The 24,634-nt window shown below is 42.4% G+C and overlaps 1 protein-coding gene across 1 annotated transcript; it reads left to right on the top strand.

Moving 5' to 3' along the window:
- Positions 1 to 745: 745 nt before the first annotated feature.
- Positions 746 to 23,292, top strand: OGA (O-GlcNAcase). Its single transcript, XM_071564467.1, has 16 exons — positions 746 to 1,269; positions 4,823 to 4,874; positions 5,189 to 5,286; positions 6,349 to 6,479; positions 7,141 to 7,312; positions 8,336 to 8,434; positions 8,591 to 8,875; positions 9,396 to 9,554; positions 10,815 to 11,425; positions 11,818 to 11,992; positions 15,469 to 15,554; positions 16,422 to 16,526; positions 18,100 to 18,185; positions 19,087 to 19,279; positions 20,044 to 20,203; positions 20,957 to 23,292. The coding sequence occupies exons 1-16, from the start codon at positions 1,083 to 1,085 to the stop codon at positions 21,091 to 21,093; spliced, it is 2,736 nt and encodes a 911-aa protein (XP_071420568.1). The 5' UTR covers positions 746 to 1,082; the 3' UTR covers positions 21,094 to 23,292.
- Positions 23,293 to 24,634: the final 1,342 nt, after the last annotated feature.

The following is a 24,634-nucleotide window of genomic DNA, read 5'->3' as shown; positions in this document are numbered from 1 at the left end:
ACAGGCACAGATGGAGACAGAAACACGGCTGGCTTGCGTGTCTTGTCACGCCAGAACGTCCATCAGTTCACACGTGGCTGAAATGTGATGTGCCTGCCATGATGTGAGGAGGACACAAGCTAGGGTTTTCAGCAGCTCTTTGCTCACTGGTTTCCTGTTGGCTGGTACGTGCCGCAGCCTCCCCAGTGTCGGCAGGGGTGGAGGGATGACCCTGCTGGCCTCTCCCCACAGCCACACAGGGCGGTAACTCCTCAGCGCTGGGTCCGACTGTGCTCCCGCGCCGCTGGGGCCTCTCCCTGGAGAGACGCCACCTGACCTTAGGCCGCCGCTCTGATTTACTGAGATCACCCCATCTTTGTCTCCCATCCTTCGGCATCCTCACAGCCCCCTCTGGGCAGGAGAACAGCTCCAAGGGTAACCCGTGCGGGCCGTGCTGCGGGGTCAGAGGCAGCTCTGGGGCCTCCGCCGCGGCGGGCGGGGCGCGGCTCGGGGGAGCTGCCACGGCGCATGCGCACAGTCCAAGTAAACACCGCTCCCCACCGCGGCGCCGCTTCCCTACACAAACCGCACCGCGCACGCGCGACGGCCCCGCCACCGCCTCCCCCTTCGGTCCCTGCGGCCCCTCGCGCGTGCGTAGCAGGTGCGCGCGGCCTTCCCGCGCAGGCGCCCTGCGGCCGCCACGGCCTCGCCCCTCCCGCGAGCACGCGCAGTGCGGGCCCTCCCGCGCCCCGCGCCTGCGCAGAGCGCGCGCGCCGCCCGCCCGCCCCATTCCCTGAGGAGGCTCCCGCGCCCCAGCCCTTGTTCCTGCTCCGGCGGCGCCGGCCCGGCCGCCCGCGCCCTCCCTCCTTCCCCGCAGAGCCAGGCGCTGCCCCGGCCCTCGCGGCCGTTCCTCGGAGCGCGGCGGCTGCGGGCGGAGCGGCGCAGACCGGTTGGGGCCGGTTCCCGGCGCAGGCGCAGCACCCCGTAAACAGGAAGCGGCGGCGGCCCCGGGGCGGCGGAGACAAAGGGGCTGCGGAGCGGGCACGGCGGGGATCCGGCTCGGCTCGGCCCGGCGAGCGGCGGCGCTGGCGGCGGGCGGCAGGATGGTGCAGAAGGAGGGGCAGGCGGCGCTGGAGGAGCCGCAGGGCAGCCCCAACCCGGCCGGGGTGCCCGGAGCCCCCTTAGAGCCGCCGGGCGCCGCCGCGGGGCCGGTCCCGGGGGGTGAGGAGACCGACACCGAGACGGAGACCGCGCTGGGCTCCCGCCGCTTCCTCTGCGGCGTCGTCGAAGGTGGGAGCAATCGGAGGGGGTGTCCCTTGGGAGAGGGGCGCTGTGGGAGGACGGGGGGTCTCGGTATCCGCGGGAGGCCGGGGGGGGGCTGGTCCCAGCTGGCGCTGCCGGGCCCGTCTCCTCCCCCGCCCGGAGGGGCCCGCTCGGCGGGTGGTGCCGCGCAGGTCTTGGCCGGGACTCCGCCAGGCCGGGGAGGAGGCGCGGCTCCCGGGCGGGGCTTCTGCCCCCGGGGCTTGTGCTGGAGCAGGGAGCGCCTTGTGATGGCAGCTGCGCGGCGGGGCGAGCGCGGGCCCGGCACCCCAGCGCGCAGTGCTGTGCCTTGCCTGTGGTACGTGTCCAGAGCCGGTGGGAGGGGGAACAGCTTCCGCACGATTATCCCGCCTGTACGGGCGCTTTCTGCGCGCCAGAGACTCAGATTCAGTTTCCTGGGTAGGGAATAAGTGATTCCATAGGCATCTGCTCAGTAAATAACATTAAAGGTTACTTGCTCTCTAGGGTGTTGTACCTTATCATCTTAATTGCGCTGTCGAACAGTTCTCTCTCTTTTGACGTAGTTGCATCACTAAAAGGTTTAAATTGTTGCTGAAGCTGCAAAACAAAGTGACTCTTTTTGAATTTCTCAGTAACGACAGAATTTGGCTGCATTTGTGAGAGGTCAGTTAAGGTAGGTGGTTGAAAGCCAGCAAGAATAATGGTTTATGCCCAGTGTAATAGTTGGTTCGAAATTTTTCTAATTCCTGTGAACTGTTATTCTCTACCTATAATGCTTTTCCAGTAGAAGAGCAAAATGATTAAGGGCTGGAATGGAGAGGGAAATGGGCAGTTTATCAAAGTCGGTATCTGCACTGCTTTGCAGAATGTCTTTTGTTTGTATCTTAAAAAGAAAAGACTGTTTGACTTTTCAAGTGTCACTGTGTAAGGTGCATTAGGCCTAGTTAGGCCTTTATTTCTTAGCACTTACTAGGGCTTAAATACAGTCAGCAGGGAGAAAGATGTCTTTGTTAATAGCTTAAAATTTTGTGAAGATTGATGCTAAACTGAAAGCTTTGGAGACAGATAACAGTGAAGGGAAGCACAGTGTAACAGCTTTCTCATGTTCTTGCTGACACACCTGGACCACGGATCACCTGTACATCCAGGTTTATGTTGGAACTACTGAGTGTACCATAGGAATTTTTGTGTTGGTTACACTGTTAGTTGCCTCAGTGTGTGTTTTGCTGCAGGTGTTCTTGAGGATACTGTGCATAAAATAAAGTAAGAAAATGGCCTTTGCCCAATGCAGCCATCAAACACTGCTCAGGAGTTACCAGTCTAACAATAATAAGTGTAGGGGAGTGTTAAAAAAAACAAACAAGGAAAAACCCAGGAGCAACAGAAAAGCAAACTTGTGGTGAATGAGGTAAATGGTAGTGAGTGAAAACATCTGTGTCATTAGTGACTCAAGGGAATTATAGGGTTAAGAGAAAACAGGAATTAACTTCAGGAGTGTAGGTAAATACTTAAAACGTAGGGCAGTGGTTAGCACAGACTAGAGGTATGGCAAGATTAAAGCAATGAGATGGAAGACTTGGATCTTTTGTAGAAAAGACAGAGGGGAATTGGCCAAATACTGGGTGTGCGCTCTGAGGCTGTGAAGAGCTTATGACATACCAAATTCACTGTTTTGCAGAGTAATAAGATCTAAGAGATTCCTGAATGCAAAGCTTTGGTGCTTTGCCTGTAGGATGTCCTTGCTTTTAGTGCTGGAGAGTGTGGTAACTGGGCTGAGGTATTTGGCATGATCTGCTGACTTTGTTTTGACCTGACACGCCTTCCTGGGGCAGTCAAACAAAACCAGGTCGATTTCCAGTTGGACAGAAGATCCAAGAGTCATCATCAGCTGGTGACAGTAGTAACCTAAGAAATGTGGTGACAGATGGAAAAGTATGACTTCAGATTAGCCTGTTCTCTTCAGCCTTATTTAATTAGTTTTTGTTAGCTGATTTTCCTTTTGTTATAGTAGGCCCTGCTGTGCTTCAGGCTTGGGGTTCTGAACAGAAGTGCATGTAAAACAAAAGTGTCCTGAACAAGTTATGAGACAGAGGTGGTGTTCATCAGGCCTCATGGATTTTCCTTCCTGTTGTGGGTTCTTGAGCTTCTTCAGGGCAACTTCAGTCAGAATTAGGGAAGTGTGGTGAAAATGAGAAATGCAGTCTGGGTTAAATAAACCTGGAGGTTTTCATGCCTCACAGTTTGTTCCCTGGTTAACTCTGTTTGCCACTGGGCCGTTGTGAGGGGCAGTAATTGCTCAGCTTTGCCACGTTGTGGTGCCAGGCAGTCTGAGCTTTCTCTGTGAGAGACTAATTCTTAAAACTTGAGCCTGCTTTAAACTGCTTAAAAGAGCACTGTACACCTAACATAACTGAAATACTTGTTAATATGTAGAAAATGCTTCAGTGGCATCAGTTTAGAGTTTGGAAATGTCATGGGAGGAGTTTTTTTACCTCAGTGAGACCAAATATTTACAGATTTATAGCAGTGAATAGCTCTGGAAATGAAGATACCTTCTACTTTTTGAACTGCTACTTTTTGAACTGCTGTTCTGTGGGAACTTGTGAGCTGTGTGTATTAGAAGCATCATTCCCCCCTGAGTGGCCATGCTGTTTGAAAATAAGAGCTTATTAAATTTCCTGTTATTTTAGTCTCTGGTCTTCGCAAGGACTGCCAAGCTGCAGCTTTGTTTTGAGGTGCCCACTTGTGGTTGAACTATTTGCACATAGGTCTGAGTGAGTTGGCTTGACAGGGTGCACTGAGAGTGCTTTTTAAATTGTTTTTGGAATGGGAGGATTAGATTTAAAACCAGAAGTAGATACAATTTCCATGGAATTCCAAGATTTCAGTACAATCTATTCTAAAATCACTTGTGTAGATGTTTTTATATATAGTTTTTCACAGACATGGCATTAGCTTGTAAAATGTGGGAACTATAAAGTAAGATACCAGCTTGCAAGTTAGTTTTGACAGGGAGCCTATTAAACTGAATAAAAGGAATGAAATCCTAAGCATTTTGTTGAGTCATTTGCACATATTTTTTTAGTTACACAGCATCTCCCCCAGTATGTATTTATATACTCTGTGTATAGAAATTCTAATCTGTACCACCAGTTAAGCATTTTTGAGCTGGTAAATATTTTCAAGTGTCTTCAGCGTTCACCTTGCAATTAAATCTGTTTTGTAAGTGTCTGGAGTGATAGTTTAATTAGGTTATGACTGTTCAATCTGTGTCTGTAATAATGCTGACTTGCCTTGTCAAGGGCATGCGCTCAGGAACACAGTTTGTATTCTGAAAATTAATTGTTTCAGTGGCCTAAACTATAAGTAAGACCTTAGATCATAAGAAATGAAACAAGTTATAATTGCATTTTAAATTTAGATCCGTTTAGGTTATTACTCTTCCCTAATGATAACTATTTTTTTTCCTTTCTGCTTTGAGAAGCTTTTCAGTGAATGTAGCAGAAGAGTTTCATGGAGCTGGCACAATCTAACTGGGTAATTTTAATCTTGTTTCCCATAGGGTTTTATGGAAGACCTTGGGTGATGGAGCAGAGGAAAGAACTTTTTAGAAGGCAAGTCATGCTTCCTCTTACTGCAACACATTCCATTGCGATGTAATCATAATCTTCCACTTAAGCCTGAAAAGAATTATTTTTCTAACCTAGAGAAACTTTTTGCCTAACAGCTTGGGGACTCATATTCACCTTTTCCTCTTGCATAAACTGAATTTATCCAATATAATTTGTGCTTAAAGTTATTGTGACTGAACAGTATAACAGTGTCCAATAAAGGAAAAATAAATTAGATCAAGTAAAAGAATAAGATGAAGTAAAACATGGAATTCCTGGATTTATTGGCTGTTTGAAGGCTTTTTTCCTGTTTGCAGGCTTCAGAAGTGGGGACTGAATACCTACCTCTATGCTCCAAAGGATGACTACAAGCACAGGATGTTTTGGCGAGAAATGTACTCTGTGGAGGAAGCAGGTAATTGCCTTTATTTCTCCTCTGTGTTTTCTGTAAAGAGACTTTAGAATTAATTGGTTATTGCTATGTATTCTTGTGTGTGTATAATCACAGTAGCCATTCCCAAAGGTGACTGGAGGTGTCTTCTTAATACCCTGCAGGTGTGTTTATTGGAGCTTTGGAACAAGCATGGATTTACTTCTTTGAACTATAACTGCAGATGATTTCTCAAACTGCTTTAAGGCTTTGTCTTACAGGATTTGCTTTTTTCAAGGGAAACTGTTTCTCTGACTCTTGAATGTCTGCACCATATTTGAAGTAGAAATTTGATTAAGAAGAAAAAGATTAAGCAAATAGTGTGTCCTTTTATGTCATTCATGAAATCTTTGTCTCAATGAAGAAAGGACCTGTTAGAAAAACAGCTCTTGACTAGTTAGTCAGAACATAAAAGACCTGTTCATGCTGGTGTGAGGCTTTTTATCCACCTCTGGCATTTATGGGATCTCTGGTGTTTTTTTAGACAGAGGGGATTGTATTTTACCTTGGCTGGAGGGAAAAAAATTATACTCTCTTGAAATTGGACAATCCTTCTTGGAGGCTACTTTGTATCATTGTAGAAATACACTGTGAAGGATACTGCAACGTAATTGCCAGTAACGGCAAAGATTGTTAAGTATTCTAAAAATAATTCTCCTTATTCCTTGTACTGAAGATGAAATTTCCAGTTTGTTTCTTAAAGCAACTACCTCTGCATGGTGATGTTAAACCCCATGTCTTTCATGTGCCCCAAGCTTCAGTCATATGAGTGGTATGTGAACCACTGTCATACAAGCTGATATTACTGCACTGAATTGTGTGTGAAATCTGTGGAAAAAATAAGTAATAATTCTAGAACTGTTGACAATAATCAAGTAATAACCAAATAATTTGGTGCTCCTTGCTGTGTTAGTTTCAAGAAATTACAGCAATTTTTAAAAAAATTATGGTATAAGAGACATCTGAACTTCATAATTTCCTTAAAATGATCTCTGAGAATTTTTTTAATTGTTGAATCCCTCTGAAATATTTCAATTTGATTTCCAGAGCAGCTAATGACTCTAATATCAGCTGCACGAGAACATGAAATAGAGTTCATCTATGCAATCTCACCTGGACTTGACATCACTTTCTCCAATCCTAAAGAGGTATCCACACTGAAACGTAAGCTGGACCAGGTAAGCGTGACACAATCAGCACTTGATTTGGAAACTCCAGGACCTGCTCACTCTTGCAGCTTTTCACCAGCTCCTTGAGCCTTTTCAGCATTAGTGTTTTGGTGCCTCTGAGCAATTCCGATGGATGTGTTTGGCTTGCATTGCAGAAATGGCCAGGAATCACCTAGATTATAAAAATGCCTCATCTAACATTGGATTCTGAAGGCTGTTTTTGTCCTCAGAGTATTTTGGAGTCTTGAAGCCAAGATGCACTGCTAAAGCAAGAACTCTTGCCCACAGTAAACGCCTTTGCAGGCAGGCCTGACATGCACATCTTCTTTATTCCCTTAATTGACTCTGTTCCTCTGTCCAAGAGCTATTACAGAATTAGCTTTTTTCCCAGCTGTCTGTTCTGCAAGATCAGCTTTGGGTTGTTAAAACTGGAACAGATTGCAGATCTTTCTTTAGGGGTCTAATCTCTGAAAGCAGCAGAGCTGTGGGTCAGAGACAGGCATTCATTACAAATAGAAACCAAAGTATTTCTTGCCTCCCCCACCTTCTCACCAGCATTTCTGTAGCTTTGCCTTTAGGATAGATTGCATTGAAAAATCTTAGAGTTTGATTTCAAAAGAATGAAAGTAATTTAGCAAATTAAAGCTTTTGCTCTTGTCTCTTGTTTTAGGTTTCCCAGTTTGGCTGCAGATCTTTTGCGCTGCTGTTTGATGATATTGATCACAACATGTGTGCGGCAGACAAAGAAGTTTTCAGTTCTTTTGCTCATGCACAAGTCTCCATCACAAATGAAATTTATCAATACCTAGGAGAACCAGACACATTCCTTTTCTGTCCTACAGGTAAAATGAGAGGAATCATTTGATTCAGCCTCAGGAGGGAGACTTATCTTACTGGCTGAAAAGCTGGTTTGGTGTGTAATAACTGCCCTAAGGAGTATTTTGGGGTTGGTTGAAGAAATTGACTTCTAAAGAAAGGTTTGATTATTCAAATATATGCAAAGTTTTTGCCAAATTACACATTTGTGAAAAGTCTAATGCCAAACAAAGAAGGCAGCTTGATAAGAGTCATTCAAGAGGTTTGAACTGAGAATTAGGTTAAAAGAAGTGGTTTTGTTGTTTGTTTTTTGTTTTTTTTTACTTACACCAAAATCTTTCGGCCTCTTGAATTGGCTAGCTGTTAGTTTCTTAGAATTCTCTTGAAGTAGAGGTACAGTCTGTGCTCAGTGCTGTCACTGATTCCTATTTTTAGTAAGATTACACACTTGAGTAGTCACTGAGTTGCTTTATTTATTAAAAAATGATCTGCTCTTGGGTCCAGTCATTGCATGTTGAATTGCAAACTTCCTCTAATATCTGCCAGACATGGGGGAGAAAATCACTATGTTGAGAGGTGTGGATGGTTGCAAGGAAGATTCAGTTCAGTAACAATGTTGTTAATTAGTTTATCCCCTTACACTGTGGTAGTTTGGTCCATTTGCAGACCTGCACTCTTAACTTTAAAGAGACATAAGTTCTAGTGCTAATATTTTTAGGTATTTGCACTTTATATCGGGTTTTCTAGTTCTTTTGCATATTGTCGGCTGTAATCTGGCCTTCTGTTTATGGACTTCAAGAGTTTTTCCCACTTTTGACATTTGAGCAATTTTAAATAAATTCACTACTCTTTGTTTCTGATCTTTATGCTAATTATCATTCATGATGTCCCTTTTATTTATACTTTAGACTTTTGGGCCTTACCTGATTAATTTTATAGATATTTATAATTTCGAATGGTATTCTCTCAGTGTGTTTGTGGGACAGTTGGGTATGTTGTCACACATGTGCATCCTTCTGACAACAGTGATGGTCTCTTTTCCTGTGCAGAGTATTGTGGAACTTTCTGCTATCCAAATGTTGCCCAATCACCGTATTTACGGACTGTAGGAGAAAAGCTGCTCCCTGGCATTGAGGTGTTATGGACAGGTAAACATTGTTTGGTTTGATGACTTGTTTCTTTTAATTCACTGCTGATGTTAAAAAGTTTCTCATAAGTATTTAACAAAATAAACTGTCCAGCTACTTGGGGATTGAATCTTCAAGTATATGCAAACCCGTCTGATTATCCTGTTTCCCTCTTAGGTCCGAAAGTTGTATCCAAAGACATTCCGGTAGAGTCCATTGAAGAAGTTTCTAAGATCATCAGGAGAGCACCAGTTATCTGGGATAACATTCATGCTAATGATTATGATCAAAAGAGGCTTTTTCTTGGGCCTTACAAGGGTCGATCAACTGAGCTCATCCCTCGGCTAAAGGGAGTTCTGACCAATCCAAACTGTGAATTTGAAGCCAATTATGTTGCCATTCACACACTTGCCACCTGGTACAAGTCTAACATGAATGGAGTGAGAAAAGATGTGGTGATGAGTAAGTGTGCAGAAGTGTTTGCTGGATCTGTGCTTAACCAAGTATGGATCACACGAGGTTTTCATGATTCTGTCCTTTCCTCACCAACTTGTTCTTAACGATCATCTAACCATAAGTAAATGTCAGTTGCCTGAAAAGTAATGAGCATCAAGCTTGCTTTATTGACTTCCTGGGACATAATGTAGCACATGTTTCTTAGTCTTGAGGGATACCTATGTGGTTGTATAATTAACACTCTCAGCAAGGCATTTTAATTCCCAAATTTGACATGTGTCCGTGGATATGATGTCATTGGAATAGAAGCAGTTCACACCAAAAGAAACCCTGAATGCCGGAGTGTCTGGTTTCAGCACACTGTGTCTGTGTTGACATTGATGGTCACTGTAGCTTTCCATTCTGTCTAATAATTTGTGCTTTGTGAAGAAAGCCTGTCAGAGAGTTATTGAATACTTTGTCTGACACAACTTTTTATTATTTTAAATTAAACTTTCATGATAACTTTTTAAAATTTTGTCTCTAGCTGATACTGAAGACAGTACAGTTTCGATCCAGATTAAGCTGGAAAATGAGGGGAGCGATGAAGATATTGAAACAGATGTTCTCTACAGCCCACAGATGGCCCTGAAGTTGGCCTTAACTGAATGGTTGCAGGAATTTGGGGTACCTCAGCAATACAGCAGTGAGTATGATTCAGTATCTTTGTGGGGTTGGTAGAAAATCAGGGTTAGTGTTTCAGTACTCACATTTAAATTAAAAATATTTTATAGATCCTGGTAATTCATATACTTTTCAGCTGCAAATATTTTCTGCCTTAGTAATTGGGGAATCCTTAATAAAAAAAGTAAAAGTGCTTGATCTGCAGTGTGCCTGTAGTGCTCTGACTGATCAACAGAAGAAACCTTGATGCATGATCCTTTGGCATTTCTGATACAAGACAGGAATCTGGATCTTGCTAGTCCCAGTTGTTACTAGACTTCTGTGGAACCTGAGAGATTAGGAAGTATAGTGGTTTTTTGGAGTCAGTTTTAGATTATTATCAACACTAATTCTGGTCCTGAAGAGTTCATATTCTTAAAATTGTTTTATGATAGTTTTTTTGCTGCGTTTCTGTCTACAGAAACCAGCTGGGTTCCTTCCAGCATTTTGTACACCTTTCTTGTAGCAATGGGAGCTTGAGATCTGAGGTAAAATATGTTTTGCTCGAATGTGGGTTTCATCTGGTCAGAGTGGAATGGAAGAGCCTGTCTCCCAATTCTGCTCTTGGGCATTTATCCTTTTGAATTGCTGTAGAGTTTTGTATCTTTCTAGAAGTGAATTGCAGCAGAAACATTGGGTGAGGAGTAGTAGTTAAGGTGTCATCTTCCTCCGTTTTCACAGAACAGTTTAAGTTGGAAGGTACCTCCTGAGATCTAACCTTGAGATCTGTCTTGAGTTTAACCACCTTGCTCAAGCAGCAGGGTGAGTTAGAACAGGTTGTCCAAGACTGTGTCCAGTCAGATTTTGAATTCAGTTTTCCCTAGGTTAAAAACATTTTTGAAACATTTAAACATCAGTCCGTTTATTTTGAAGTGTCTTTTATATCCAAAGGCAACTTTAACAAGTCAGTTAATCCAGAGGGAAAAATGTTGATTTTGAGTTTTTTAATTCTGATGGCATAGTCAGAAATGCCACTGGCAGCACATAATTAATATTATTAATTCATTTTCCTAACTTTTCCCCTATCCTATCTTTGCTTATCAGTTATGTGGGAGGGAAACTTGCAAAAACCAAACCCAGTAGTTAGAATACAGTGATGGAAGTGAACAGGGAAAGCACCGAAAGGAAGCTGTGCTGATTGGATGCCATGGTAATAAAATCCTCCGTGATTTGCAGAAGTTGCTGACTTGAATGTTAGTTGGCAGATGCTGAAAACTCTAAACTTGCTTCTTCTTATTCTCAGGTAGGCAAGTGGCCCACAGTGGTGCTAAAACCTCTGGAGGGGATGTAGGGCCACTGGTGGCACCATCCTCTTTAAATGCAGCAACAGTGGTTACCACGGTGTACCAGGAACCCATCATGAGTCAGGGTGCAGCGCTGAGCAGCGAGTCACCAGCCTTGGTCAAGGAGGAGGAGAAGAAGCAATCTGATGAGGAACCAATGGATATGGTGGTGGAAAAACAAGATGACGCAGACAAGAATGCTAACCAGATACTGGCAGATATTGCTGAAGCCAAGATGACAGAGGAGCTGAAGCCGATGGATACGGATAAGGAGAGTATAGTTGAGTCAAAATCTCCAGAGATGTCTATGCAGGAAGACTCTGGTAGCGACATTGCACCTATGCAGACTGATGAGCAGATTAACAAAGAACATTTTGTGCCTGGGCCAAATGAAAAGCCTCTTTACACGGTAGAACCAGTGACTTTAGAGGACTTGCAGCTTCTTGCTGACTTGTTTTACCTTCCTTATGAACATGGGCCCAAAGGTGCACAGATGCTGAGGGAATTCCAGTGGCTCAGAGCAAATAGCAGTGTTGTCAGCGTTAATTGCAAAGGAAAGGATGCTGAAAAAGTGAGTGCGAATCTTGTTTCTGTCCTTCTTAAATCAAAATATTGAGCTATTTTGTCTGTTGTCTGTAACAGAGGCTGGTATTCTACTTTCTAGGACCTGGAGGGTAGTGTATAACCAGCCACAGGTCACAGTCATTCTTATTCCTCCAGTGGAATCTACTGTTTTAAGTCTGTAATGCCATGTAGCTGTGAAAGCAATCAGGTGTCTGCATTTGACCAGTATTTCCTGTACTGGCCTCACTTCTAACAGCCTTGGAGGATATCTGTGAGTCATGTGTGGTGTGGTAGTCCATGCTGGTAAAATGAAGTAATGAGTTATTTAGTCTTCCTTCATATTTAGATTACCTCTCCTCTGTAGAAGCCTGTGTTTGATCTTGTGGATCTTTTTCATAGATAGAAGAATGGCGTAACCGAGCAGCCAAGTTTGAAGAGATGTGCAGCTTGGTGATGGGGATGTTCACTCGCCTCTCCAATTGTGCCAACAGGACAATCCTTTATGACATGTACTCCTACGTCTGGGATATCAAGAGTATTATGTCAATGGTGAAATCTTTTGTGCAGTGGTTAGGTAGGTGCATTGGGAGCCATTATAATCCCAGATAGTGTATTTTTCATGTGTTTTTAATTAGCCCACGGGGAAAACTTAAGTACTATGCAAATGTGTTTTCTTGAATGGGGTCTGTTGTGACCCTGTTTTAAAGGTTTTCCTGTCTCACTATTTGAAGCAATGCTTGCAGTGCGTTTGCTTTGCTTTTATAAGTGAAGTCTGCCGGCTGGTTTAGATTGGAAACCTTGATTTTCTTCTTGGGCTAATGAATCTCGTCTGACACGTAAGTGTTGACTTTAACTTACTCTTGACTGAATGCACACTGGACTATGCCATGTAACTCCTTGGATACCCCGCTGTACGATTGGAAATGATACTACGAAATGTGACCGCATCAGCCATCTGCTGTTTGCTCTGTCTGGATAACATTATTGCTGTCTTCAACAGACCTTTGTGGGCCTGGCCATGAGGAAGCTGATCCTCCCAGCCCTGTGCGCATGCGAGCTTTAGCATAAGGCTATTCTGGTGCAAAGTAATTTCCTTTAAACGTTTCCCAAATTACTGATTTTTTTTTTAATAATGGGTGGAAATTGTGGAGCTCTCTAGACAGATTTAGTCTGAGACTTGAAATGATCTTGAAACAGTTTTTTAGATCTTTTTTTCCCCCATGTGTGGGACTTTCTTGTTTGTTTCTTTTGTTTTGCTGTATTTTTTTCCTGAAAGATTTTTGGGGGATCCTAAGTTGCCAGATAGCACCAGCATGGCCTGGGTAATTCTAGTGACCTCATTTCACTTTCAGGTTTCAATCCAACTGTAAGGAATATGCTGTGGAGTTGCTTGACATACACAGCAGACAGCAAAGCCGATGGTCTCAAGTCACACTTTCTGTAGCTGTCACAAACTTCACAGTGGTTAACCATTACACAACCTTGGTCTAGTCCTAGTGTTTGAATTGTCTTCAAATTATATTCTTAAACACTGGCAGGTTTAAACAGAGACAGAGAAGTCCTGCTAAATCATGACGTTGGTCCATGCCCTACAACTTCCTCTTTTGTGCTCGTTAAATATCTGATCCTGTTATGTACAGTTACAAAAAAGAAGTTGAGAAAAGAAGAGAGCCTTTAAGACTGCCTTCTACAAAGTACAGAGAAGAAAACTAGCCTGGGAACAGAACTCAGCAGCATTGTAGTATGTTAACATTTCTCAAACAACCTCATGCTGTTTGAAACCTTTAATTTGTGTGTTTTTAAATGTAACACAACTCCCCCAACTTCACTATTCTTGTTGTGTGTTGACTTTAGCTTGACAGAATGCTCTCTTCTTGATAGCTTAATTGCTTAAAACTCCAAGTGAAAGCTCTGTAAAGAGAACAGCGATTCTTCTAATCTCTAAATGTTGAGGGCCCAATTTAAGACTGAATTCTGAAAATTTCAGAATTATCAAACTGCCTAATGATTTCATCTGAGGTTGTTTTCAGTTTTTAAAGTCCTGTAAAGTTGGGTTCAAGTCTCTAATTGCATCAAATATTTGGAATAGTTCACAGTAGAAGCCAGCTCTAAATATGAACTCTGTTAACTTTTACACTGTTCTCTTCCAGTACTCACACTAGTATTAGATAGTTGAAAAATTCAGGATTTTTCACAGGTACAGTTTAATACTCTTATGCTAACAGTGCTTCTGTGAGCGGGGCCATTTTTGTCTTCAGCTTGTGTTTTATCATTAGTGTAAATACATACAGAGCAAATAAAATAAGTCATTATATTAAGTACATTACAAATCCAAACAAGTTAGTTTTCACAATGGTGTGCTCAATGGTCCACTGGATGTTCACTTTTTTCACCACTCCTCCCAAGTCCAGCTAGCATTCAGTCCCTTAAATTAGTGTGGCTTTACAGTACTATGAATTACTAATGACTTCTATTGTCTTCTTCCCCATTGTGTACAGATGGGAGAATCCTCAGCACAAGTTTCTACTCCTATTGGATGGACAGCGCCAGATGTTCACAGCGCGTCGTCATTAATTAATTAAAATGGAAAGGTTTTGTCTGTGAGGCAGCTCAGATAGTTTAGATGTGCAACAGGCATGAACTGAAGTCACATTTGCGCAGCGACTAAGGCATTAACTATGTTTTTCATTTATACAGCTCTTCATTCACACAGCTCTTTACTGTAATAATTGGAAGTGCTAGTTAAGTTGTAGTCTCAAAGGACAGACAGATGCTGTCTTCCAAGTAACTGACTAAATCTCTTTGTGAAGGTTATTTTCTTATGTGAGAATTCTAAAATGTGGCAGTAAACCAAATTCGAATTCTGATGCTTGCATTGTTTCTGAAATTTACCATACTTAGGGTAGTTTGTACTTAACCTGTATTCCTAAACGGTCATAAATGTCAAACTTGGCACACTTTGGGACTCTCTGACTAGCACAACATACTTGTCTGTACTGATCTGAGACTGTTACTTGAACAGGAGGTATATTGCTGTCCACAAAAGGAAAAGAGTATTTGCGCTGCTTATCTTGTCAGAAAACAAGGCAGGTAATTGAAATCTCCGCTCCAGATACCACTTTTTTTCCTCTCCAGAGTTGTCACTTGTGTTAGTTGCTGAAGGCTGCAGTGCCTTGCTGGCAGAACAGCGTGAAAAGTCAATCAGACGATGGAAACTTCTTTTCTAAAGCAAGTGCAAACTGAAGCTGAGCACTGCAGTGGGCCTGGTGTGGCTGATTGAGCTGCTTGTGGAGGGAAAAAATCAAGATACTAAAAAGCAAAGCTAGTAATGACCAACAGAGTACACTAGTTAAACTGTGATTTAATTCCAGTTAACACTACTTAGACTTTTAACGTGCCAGCAGCACTGTGAGGATACAAACTGGATTATGTAAATCTGCATAGTCTCCGCATAGTCTCTGGCAAGAATGCTGTTTCATGCAACTGTCCTGGCTGCCTGAACTGTTCCAGACTATTTGCATATATTGCCAGTCCTAGTTTTCTGACAAGATTAGGAACAACCAGTACTAAAATGTGACTTCAGAAAGCTCCCCTTTTTTTTTTCAAGGGGCTGTGATAATGGCATTTGTTTGATTTAAAATTTATTATAGTAGCTGTTGAGCCACGCAGCTTACAAGATGTCATCTTTTCATTGGTGGAATGAATGCAAATTATGGGGGGAAAAAGTGTACAAAATGTCTGGAAAGTTTGCATAGTTGTGTATGGCACCATTCTTGTGCCTCCTGGTCTAGAATGAAGTGTGTAGCTGAATTGCCTCAGCTGTTCCTAGACCTGTCTGTTATAGATAATCAAAAAATAAAAATTACTATAGCTAGTGCACAAACACAAAATCTTTATAAATCATACATTATTACAGCCCTTCCCCAAGCCCCAGTTTCTAGCTCAGTTAGAGAGCTTTTTCCACAAGTGTATGTTAGCTTTTTGGACATGTAAGACACCCAGGAAATCCCCCTTCTCGTAACATTCTCCGCTTGGATCTGATCTCAACAGGGTGTCGTAGTCAATCTTCAGCACAGTTCTTAAGTGGAGACCAAGAACCCTGGGCCTTTAGAGGTGGTCTAGCAGGAGAGTTCCAGGTATCAATATGACTTCACAACTGAATGACGTTTCTTTGTTTTATGAGAAACCTTTTGTTACACATCAGAGGTCTGGAAGGATTGGTCTGCCGAAGGCTTTCTGGTCCAAAGCCCATTAGCCTTACAGCTTGGTTTAAAATAATTTTCCTCCCCTTTCTACAGTAATTTCTCAAGGAGATGCTGCCTGTCCCACGCGCATGCGAAGCGCAGCGGCTTTAGTTGTACATTTCACATTGTTTCTTTGCAGGTCGCACAGCATTTTTACCTGCGCCCGCAATTGCACAATGCGCGCATGCTTGTCTGCCAATGGGAATTCCATGAGCAAAAGGGATAGCCATCCAAATTTTGGATCTTCTCTAAATGCTGCTGTAACGTGCTTTAGTTGCGAGGAATTCAATTGGCAAATATTCTCAAATTGCTGTTTATACCATGTTCAGATTTGTTCATGGATTTTTCAGGCGCTATACTTTTCCCCCCTCACAGGTGCTCTGCGCGCAGCAAATTGAATCAGCGCATTGCTTTTGGGATAAAGCGTCTCCTCTGGCCAGTTAACCCTCTTCAGACCAAACCTTTCCTCCTGGCATTCTGTGTTCTTATACAGAGACAGTGTAGATATGATTGGTAAAAAGTATTTTAAAGCAGTTAAGATTAACAGGCTCTTAATGTGCTGTTTCAATTGCATATTTTAGAACACCAATTGGATATTTTCTATTCAAATAAGGTCTTTGCATTTGTAAAGCATACCAACCCCACCTTCTTCTGGGGTGCCTGCAAGTAGCAATTGTTAATTTGGGAGTCTGCAGTGCACACCCAAGAGTGATGGGTTTTGTTGTTCATACAGTCATATTAAGTATTTTGTTTTCACAGCGTTTGCTGCCTATTGATGGTGCAAATGACCTCTTTTTTCAACCACCTCCATTAACACCCACTTCCAAAGTGTACACCATACGACCCTACTTTCCCAAAGATGAGGTAACTGCTTTTGAAACTTGTCACTGCTGCTGTTAGTGATGCTCTTCCTGTTGTGGCAACAGAGGTTACTTCTTCCCCTAATGAAGCAGATGGCCTGGTATCTTGCACAAAGCACAAATGCAAGCTCATAGGAAAACGGGTTAAGTGACTTGCCTGTGGTTCAACAACATGCTGTGCAACAGTATGTGTGCAGGCACATCCTGATTCCCAGCTTCTTACCTCCTCCTTTTTAAATCTGTGAGTGCCTTCCCTATTTATGAAAGGCAGGTGAAATTTTTTCACAGCTGGTAGAGGAATTCTTGCAGCACGAGACATATAGTGGATTAACCTCAGAGGCTGGGGGTGTATACCTGTTCTCTCAGTAATCATTGTGGCACCTGCTGGTACTTGCAGAGCTGTGTAGACAGAAAGTTGATACTGCATCTCAAAATGGAGCTGTAAAATCTGGGCATGGTTTACCTGTTCATACAATTTTAGGTTCAGTTATAAGCTTTTTGGTCTGATTTTGAGAGAAATGTTGTCAAATCTGCCTTGGAGTGTTTGATACGTCAAAATCAGGAATGTTTTATTATTTGTTATTCATTACAGCTTTTTCTCTTTTTTTCTGGTCAAATCTGCAGTTTAGTTTCATTCCCATTGGTTTAGCAAGGAGAATACTTGAAACTGATGTATCAACCAGTAGTTAGCTAACACTCTTTATGGGTGCAGTTTAAACAATGTAAGGATTAATGCAGCTTGAACTTGTGCAGTTGTAGGTACATGGAGATGAAACATGAGTTTGCAGGTTGTTTACAGTAGCTCAAATGAGTCCTGAATTTGAAGTCAGTCAGGCAGAGGGCTGGCACATGAAGACTCCTTTACCTGCCACTTTTAGGGTAGCTTTGTCCTGTGCTTTCTCACGAGCTGTAACACAGCCTTTTCCATACCTTAGTACAGGACTGTACCTAAACTGATGTGTTCCTTTGTAGGCAGTGGAATTGATATTTCTAAGCCCCTTTAGCAACTGGAGATGCAGCTCAGCATGCAGTCATAAGCAATATTTCTTCTGAGGAGTTCCCTGCTAATGAAAGAACAGAGAAGTGTCAAATGCAAAGCCTTTTCGTTAAACAGAAGAAAAAAAAAGGTGTAAAATTTCTTATTTAAAATGTGGCTGATACAAGTTTACTCTGAGATTCAGCTGAAAGACTTTTAAGGTGCAGGGTGTGTCTGTCCTTCCCAGAGGTTAAGTTGCTGTACGTGAACATTGGAGGTTTTATAAAGGGACTTTGTAGCAACTATGATGATCTTTGTATGGATTCATCTTATTCTGTTACAACTGTAGCCGGTTGACCCCGGGTCTTTACTTCCCAGCCATTCAATTTAACAACAATATTTTTGAAGGCAACTTTGAGTAACTTTCGGGAAGGAGGTGAGGGGGAAGACAAATCCTTTCTCATAGATGGATTACTCTTGCTCTGTGGTGACTTAAATGCGTCTCAGCTCTAGGTTACAGTGTAGCTGTTAGACATAACTCTAAAACAAAGTTGTTAGCTTTTGAATGTGACTAATTAGTTGAAATTATCTCTCCTCTTAGGCATCTGTGTATAAGATCTGCAGAGAAATGTATGCTGATGGAGCTGATCAACCCTTCCATAGTTTACCAGATTTAATTGGAGACAAGTATGTATTCAGAACCACCTCTGTAGGTCATTAGTTCCCAAGGATGAAGTTCTGACACTGTATTTAATTTGAATTCTTAAAAGTATGTGGGGGAAGAATGGTAAGAACATTTGAGGTATATATGTATATATATATATATAACTATATAAAAATTTATCCTCAGGAAATTGCAGGTTTTGTTTCTTAAAAATGCCATTGATGATTATGTCTCTTTTCATGTGCTGGTGTACTCTTGTGAGCTGTTAGAAAATAGACTTATCTGAAAACTCCGTATTATGAAACCTGTACGTGACAGTGTCATATTTCAGATTTTATCCAAGTATATCATAGTTTGTTCATGGTTTGTACTTTTTTCCCAACCTATTGTAATTCTTAAGATAATTGAGTTTTTGAGTAACAGTCTGCCAGCCAAGTGCCTCAAGTTTTTTCTGAAGTAGATGTACAAACTTCTAAAAAGAATAGGCAATGACAGATGAAGCTTTTTAAAAAAAGCCATTAAATATGAGCTGTAAAATTAGCTGCTTAGAGGGGGTTTTTTGTCTCAGAGGTTTAATTTAGGTAGAATTTTATAGAGTCTGCTCTGAGTGACGGGAAGGCGGTTAAGAAAAGATGTGTAACTGGTATGAAAAATACCCCAAAGGAGAAGATGGAAGAACAAGGAAATAATGGCAGCAGAGCAACTGAGGGCAAAAGGTTAAGATCAGTGTGCATCGAATTAAATTGTGGGATCCTGAAGTGCAGATGCTGCTTGTAGTTGAGTTTTGACAGCTGAACAGTCAGTTAATTAATGCTTTGTAGGAACTTTGTCACTTCTTTGTTTGACCCTGGAGTCTTCTCAAGCACACCTGAAGGGTCAAAGTGACCTTCTTTTGACTGAATTTGGACACTTTTTTCCTTGAAGGTTAGTAGGAGGTCTGCTCACCCTCAGCCTGGATTATTGCTTCGTCTTAGAGGATGAGGATGGCATATGTGGCTATGCTTTGGGAACGGTTGATGTGACTCCCTTCATTAAAAAGTGCAAAATGTCTTGGATCCCTTTCATGCAAGAAAAATACACGAAACCAAGTAGTGACAAGGAGCTGTCTGAGGCAGAGGTTGGTATAACCTGTGATATCAGAACTATGTGCGAAAGTAATTTCTTTCCAAAATGGGTCTTTTTGTCATGCATTTTGAGCTCCCATGAAGGTCAGCATTTGTACTTCTCTGAAGACTTTGAGCCTGGTATCCAGTGTATTAGAAAGTGACAGTAAAATTGTTCATTGCCAGTCAGATACAGCTGTGTTCTGTAATACACCCATTAGGTGTACTTTAGTAGTAATCAATTAGTAAAGCATCTTAATCTAGAGAAAATTACATTTTTAAAATAAAGGATTGCTTCTGTGCTACTACCAAATGCCATATTCGTTTTTCCATAGTCATGTCAGTTTAAGGGTGGAAAACAAATTCAAGAGCACTTGATTTTGGTGTGAAAATCTGTGAGGTCCATTTGTGAAATGTGGCATCTGTAATTGGTGCAAAACAACCTGAAACTGCCCATGGAGAATTCAAAGAAACAAAAAAGAATATTTGTGCACAGATTCCTTTTTATGGGTTGGCTTAGGTTTTTTAACTAGAAGTGTGGGTCACTGAGAAGGAGCTTTGCATGCCTTCTTTGACAGCCTGAGAAGCTTTTCTAGCCTCCCTTTTATCTGGAGAGAGCAATTCAGCAGGTAAAGAGCTAAGTGGCCATCAGAGGTGCAGCAGAAAAGCCTGCTGGTTTAGAAGTACCTCCATGAGCAAAGCAGTCTTCCCTGATAAAGATGAATGAAAATGTAAAGCTGAATAGTGATTAAATAGCTGTTTCTTATATCCTTTTCAGAAAATAATGCTAAGTTTCCATGAAGAACAAGAGGTATTGCCAGAATCATTCCTTGCCAACTTCCCGTCATTGATAAAGATTGATATCCACAAAAAAGTGACAGATCCAAGTGTGGCCAAAAGTATGATGGCCTGCCTGCTGTCTTCTCTAAAGGCTAATGGTAGGTTTGTTGCACTCAGAATTCCTTGTTTCCTAACTACATGTCAATTCTAGGATGCAAAGCAAGCTTGGGATGGTAATACGAACATACTGTATTTGCATGTCAGCCTGAGATATTTGATTCCTGCCACAGCTGACACTCTAGATTTGGGTAAATAATTAGCAAAGCATTCAGATAGCTGGCTTTTGCTGCTAAGGTAGCTCTTTACTTCAGCCATTATCCTGCGTAGGCAGAACTGAGGGAGCAATTTGGCAATGAGAGCATGCATTTTTGGGTCTTGAACAATGCATAAACGTTTCTATTTTCCCTGCTGGCCTTGGTAATAGTGCTTTTTCTGGTTTTTTTCCACATGTGGCAGCATGCACTGGTGGGTCATTACCAAACTCTTCAGTATGGCGAAGTGCTTGACTGCCTGCCTTGCTGCACACCCAGCGCTCACAGTGCCTTTGCACTGCTTGGGGCCCTCTTGTAATGCTGTTTTCAGAGCCAGTGCTGGAGTTCCAGGATGGCTGTATGGGCAGTGAAAGGTGTGCAGAGAGTTTCTTCAGCCTGATGTCTGTAGTGCACAGTCCCTTTAGGGGATGGTCAGCTATGTTGACATAAATCTGGACTCTTTTAGCCACTGTGCTCCATGGGGAATTGGATCACTGATTTAAATGTTCAAACAGGTGGGAACTCTAGTAATATTTGATGTCTCTGCTTTTTACAGTAACTTTTTTCCTACAGTGTTTTGTTTCTTTCTTCCTTCTTCAGGCTCCCGTGGGGCTTTTTGTGAAGTGAGACCAGATGATAAAAGAATCCTGGAATTCTACAGCAAGCTGGGTTGTTTTGAAATTGCTAAAATGGAAGGATTTCCAAAGGATGTTGTTATCCTTGGAAGAAGCCTGTGACATGCTTGACAGTGAACTGTTCCAGTACTGTAGACCCTTAGCAGCTGGGCAGGTAGTGGTGGGGATCTTCATATGGTCTAGCTGCACAAAGCCAGCAATAAGCCAGCTTGGTAGAAGGGGCTGTGCGAAAATCACCCATCACACATTCAGACTGTAATTTGTTGGAAGGGGATTATGCTGCTGAAAACACTGTTTCAACAAAGAGAAACCTTGTCCTCTCCTGGTCCTGTGTGAAGTGCCAAGGAATCTTGCATGGGCTATAGCTTCTTGGAGGAATCCCTCTCAGTCAGTGCTGTGGTTGCCGACAGTTCTCTGCATCCATGTGTCAACAGAAAAGTGGTCTCTGGCAGAAGTATCTATAAAGTTGCAGGGGTTTTTTGCCTGTCATAGAGCAAGATGTGCAACTGAAAGTTGCAGAAATGGGAGGGATTGCTTGTGTCAATCAGCAGTTTTAAAGATAAGTAGTTACAGTTCTATTTTTTACTACCTTTGCGCTTGTTGATAAAGCAACGACCCTTTGTCACTTCTAATGACCATTGATTCAAGCTTTGTGTTTTGCTAGGGACAAGCGTGCAGTGGTCTGTGGCAGAAGTCACTTAATGATGAACTTGTAAATTTCAGTGTATATAAACTTAGCTGTTTGCTGACTAACTTTTTGTTTACTGGTTTTTGTAATTTTTTCTTTTCAAAAGTGAAATGGTATAGGTCCAAGATGGCACTTTTGAATAACCTAAAACCACAGTTGAGAACGAGTCTGTCCTCAGCACTAACCTTTCTTATTGTGCCTCATATCCAGGGCTAGGAACTGACCATCTTGGGAAAGGGGAGCAGATCCCAACTGACCCTTCCTTCAGATAGCAGTTTATCGCTGCTTGAGTGTATCATTCTCCTGGGACTGAAACAGCAATTCACAGGGTGCTCTGCTGAACCTGATAATTTTGGCAATGTTCAAAAGGGATTGTACATGCAAGGTGGTGAGAGGGAGAGAGCTGGCCCACAGCTGGGATTTTTCCTTGAAACACTCGCAATGTTTCAAAGCCTGTTCATACTAGTTTGATTAAATCAGGGTCTTCAAGTCCTGCACATTTGTATCAAATAACTTTTCTACAAGAAATGCCACAATAAGCACATTTTTACACATTATTTAAATGGTTACCTACTTTTAAATGTTCCAAAAGTTTAATTTTTTTTACCCAAGATGGACATGCTTGGTTATGGGATGGAACCATGTAGAATGGGACGTGGTAGTCAGGTAATTACATCATTTATGAAAATGGTATTTCAAAGAAGTCCCAATGTCCCAAACAGGTGATTGCCCGGTGGTATGCTCCTTGCAGCACTTTTTGTTTCTTTCACCTGCTGCTATCAGCCATCTATATCTTCTGTTTAAATTTTCCTGGGGTTTTCTCAGTGGTGCACAGAGGAAATTCAGTTCCTCTTAAAAGCCTCCAGCTGCATAGAAGTTGTTATGCAACCTGTAATGAATGACATTAAGACTGCAGTAATGCTGTCTGCAACCTGTAAAGGAGATGCTGCGTTTGGCCTTCTGGTGCAGTCATGTGCAGGATGTTTTGTTTATGGTTTTGTTTGTTTGGGGTTTTTGTGTGTGTGTGTTTTCCCCTCCTTTGCAGACTGTGAATGATTTTTTTGCGGTAGTGAAGTATTTAAGTTGAAGCAAAGTCATTTCATTTTTAGAGAGAGGTACAGGGTTGTGCTGTGGGATTTCGTGTAAGTCAGAGCTGAATGCCACTAGTTTTTATACAGCTTTGAATGCATGTTGAGTAGCTGATACCTTGATTTACCAGGTGGGAGAGTTTTGTTTCTTCATGGATACCAGAGTCAACTTATTTTATCTGGATGCATAACATTACAGCATAGGATGCTTGTGGCCTTATTTCTTGGCTTTTAAGGAGTTGCCACATTTTCTCTTCCTATGAATTTGTTATTATTATAGAAGTTAATTGTCTAAGCCTATGGAATGTCAGGCCAATACCATCATTCTAGAATTGTAAAGTGATATGTTGACATATCTTTCATGGTTATAAATTTTCATTAAGGTTGGAATGCCACTTTCATTAATCTGTTTTAGATCAACAGTATCTGTAGCAGAAGACCTGTAAAACTGTATTTGAAGACCATGCGAGAAATAGAATAAAAATTGAGAAGTGAATGTAAATAAATGTGTATTTTGTGTACGAGGTTCCAGAATGAGAAGTGGTTCAGCAATATATGTTACATCACACCCTAAGTGTCGGATGCCCTTGGGATCAGCTGTCAGAGTCTGCCTCTGGTTTTGGTTGTGGCAGTGTTTTGCTTGGCAGACAGTGCACTGATGCTTGTCAGAAGCAGGTATTTGGTGACCCTTTGGGGGTCTCACCTGAAGACTTTTGGAGTGGCAGTGACAGTGCCTTCCTTGTTGGCCTATCTGTGAGTTACACCAGTTCAACTCTACCTGTTGGGTAAAACCCAGTTCTTTCAGAGGTGGTCTCCAGTGCCTGGCAAAGCCAGGATGAGCTGTGCTGCAAACAGAGTTCCTTCACCCTTTTGGACACTTTTTTTCCTTGCTAGCTGCTCGACGTAGAGGTTGCTGAAACCCCACCGAACCTTCAAGTGCAGACAAGGTGTGAGATGAAGTGACTTGAGAGTCACACTGTGTGCAGTGGGCAAACATCATAGCACTAGTCTGGCCAGAGTTGTACATTCACAAAGTTTAACTTGGGAAGCTAAACACTGAGATAATTTAAAGCCAGTAGATTCCTGCTTAGAATGACAGCAGAGGAAAGGGATCAGGCAGGCATATGAAAAGCAGCTTTTCCCTGAAGTCACTTAACAAGGGTTTGCTGGACCAGTGCACAGGTGGTGTGATTCAGAAGCTGTTTAGTGTGAAGAACAGGATAACACACAAAGTACACAGGGAAGTTAGCAGTTAAAACTTTTCTCCTGACTCAGTAAATGTTCTATGTTAGAAGGATAGTTTTTCTTCACCAAATTGTAATAAGCTACATACAGGCAACTTTGTCTTGAAGCCTGTTCCATGAAGCTGTGACAGACCTGCCACTCTACAACACATCTCAGCCTGGGAGATGGGTTTGGGCTCTGATGTTGCACCAGACTCTTTTCCTTTAAGGGAGCATAATGCAGAAATGGATGCTCCTGCTTCCCATCGCTCCAGGGTGGTGACTGCAGACAGGTCATGTAGGGTCAGGTGCCTGCAGAGAGCAGCTGCTGAGAAGCACATGGGTGTGCTTGTGTAACCATTGCCAAGAGTGTGCTTGCCTCTTTCTGGGACCTGGTTCCACTTTTCAAACCCCTTCAGTCATGTTTTTCTTGAACTCAATCCAGCTGGAGCAGAGCCAGGTTCTGACCCAGCACACAGTGTGAGCTCATCATTAGCAGGGTTTGTTTTAATTCAGCTGCTCCCCTCCACTCTTGCAGCACCAACCAGGCTGCTTCCCTTTCTGCTTGACAGGCCAATCTGGCCTTCTGCTCCCTGCCATAGATTTTGAAGTAGGATTTTGCCTTCCACGCTCAAAGGCTTCAG

The sequence above is a fragment of the Pithys albifrons genome, chromosome 9, assembly GCF_047495875.1.
Source record: "Pithys albifrons albifrons isolate INPA30051 chromosome 9, PitAlb_v1, whole genome shotgun sequence".
Classification (NCBI taxonomy): Eukaryota; Metazoa; Chordata; class Aves; order Passeriformes; family Thamnophilidae; genus Pithys; species Pithys albifrons.
This window is presented reverse-complemented; position numbering and strand designations above follow the sequence as displayed.

Coding starts and splice junctions, on each gene's coding strand:
- OGA (XM_071564467.1), top strand. CDS start 1,083: ATGGTGCAGAAGGAGGGGCAGGCGGCGCTGGAGGAGCCGCAGGGCAGC. Junction 6,480..7,140: donor TGAAACGTAAGCTGGACCAG/GTAAGCGTGACA, acceptor CTCTTGTTTTAG/GTTTCCCAGTTTGGCTGCAG. Junction 20,204..20,956: donor GTCTTCTCTAAAGGCTAATG/GTAGGTTTGTTG, acceptor TTCCTTCTTCAG/GCTCCCGTGGGGCTTTTTGT.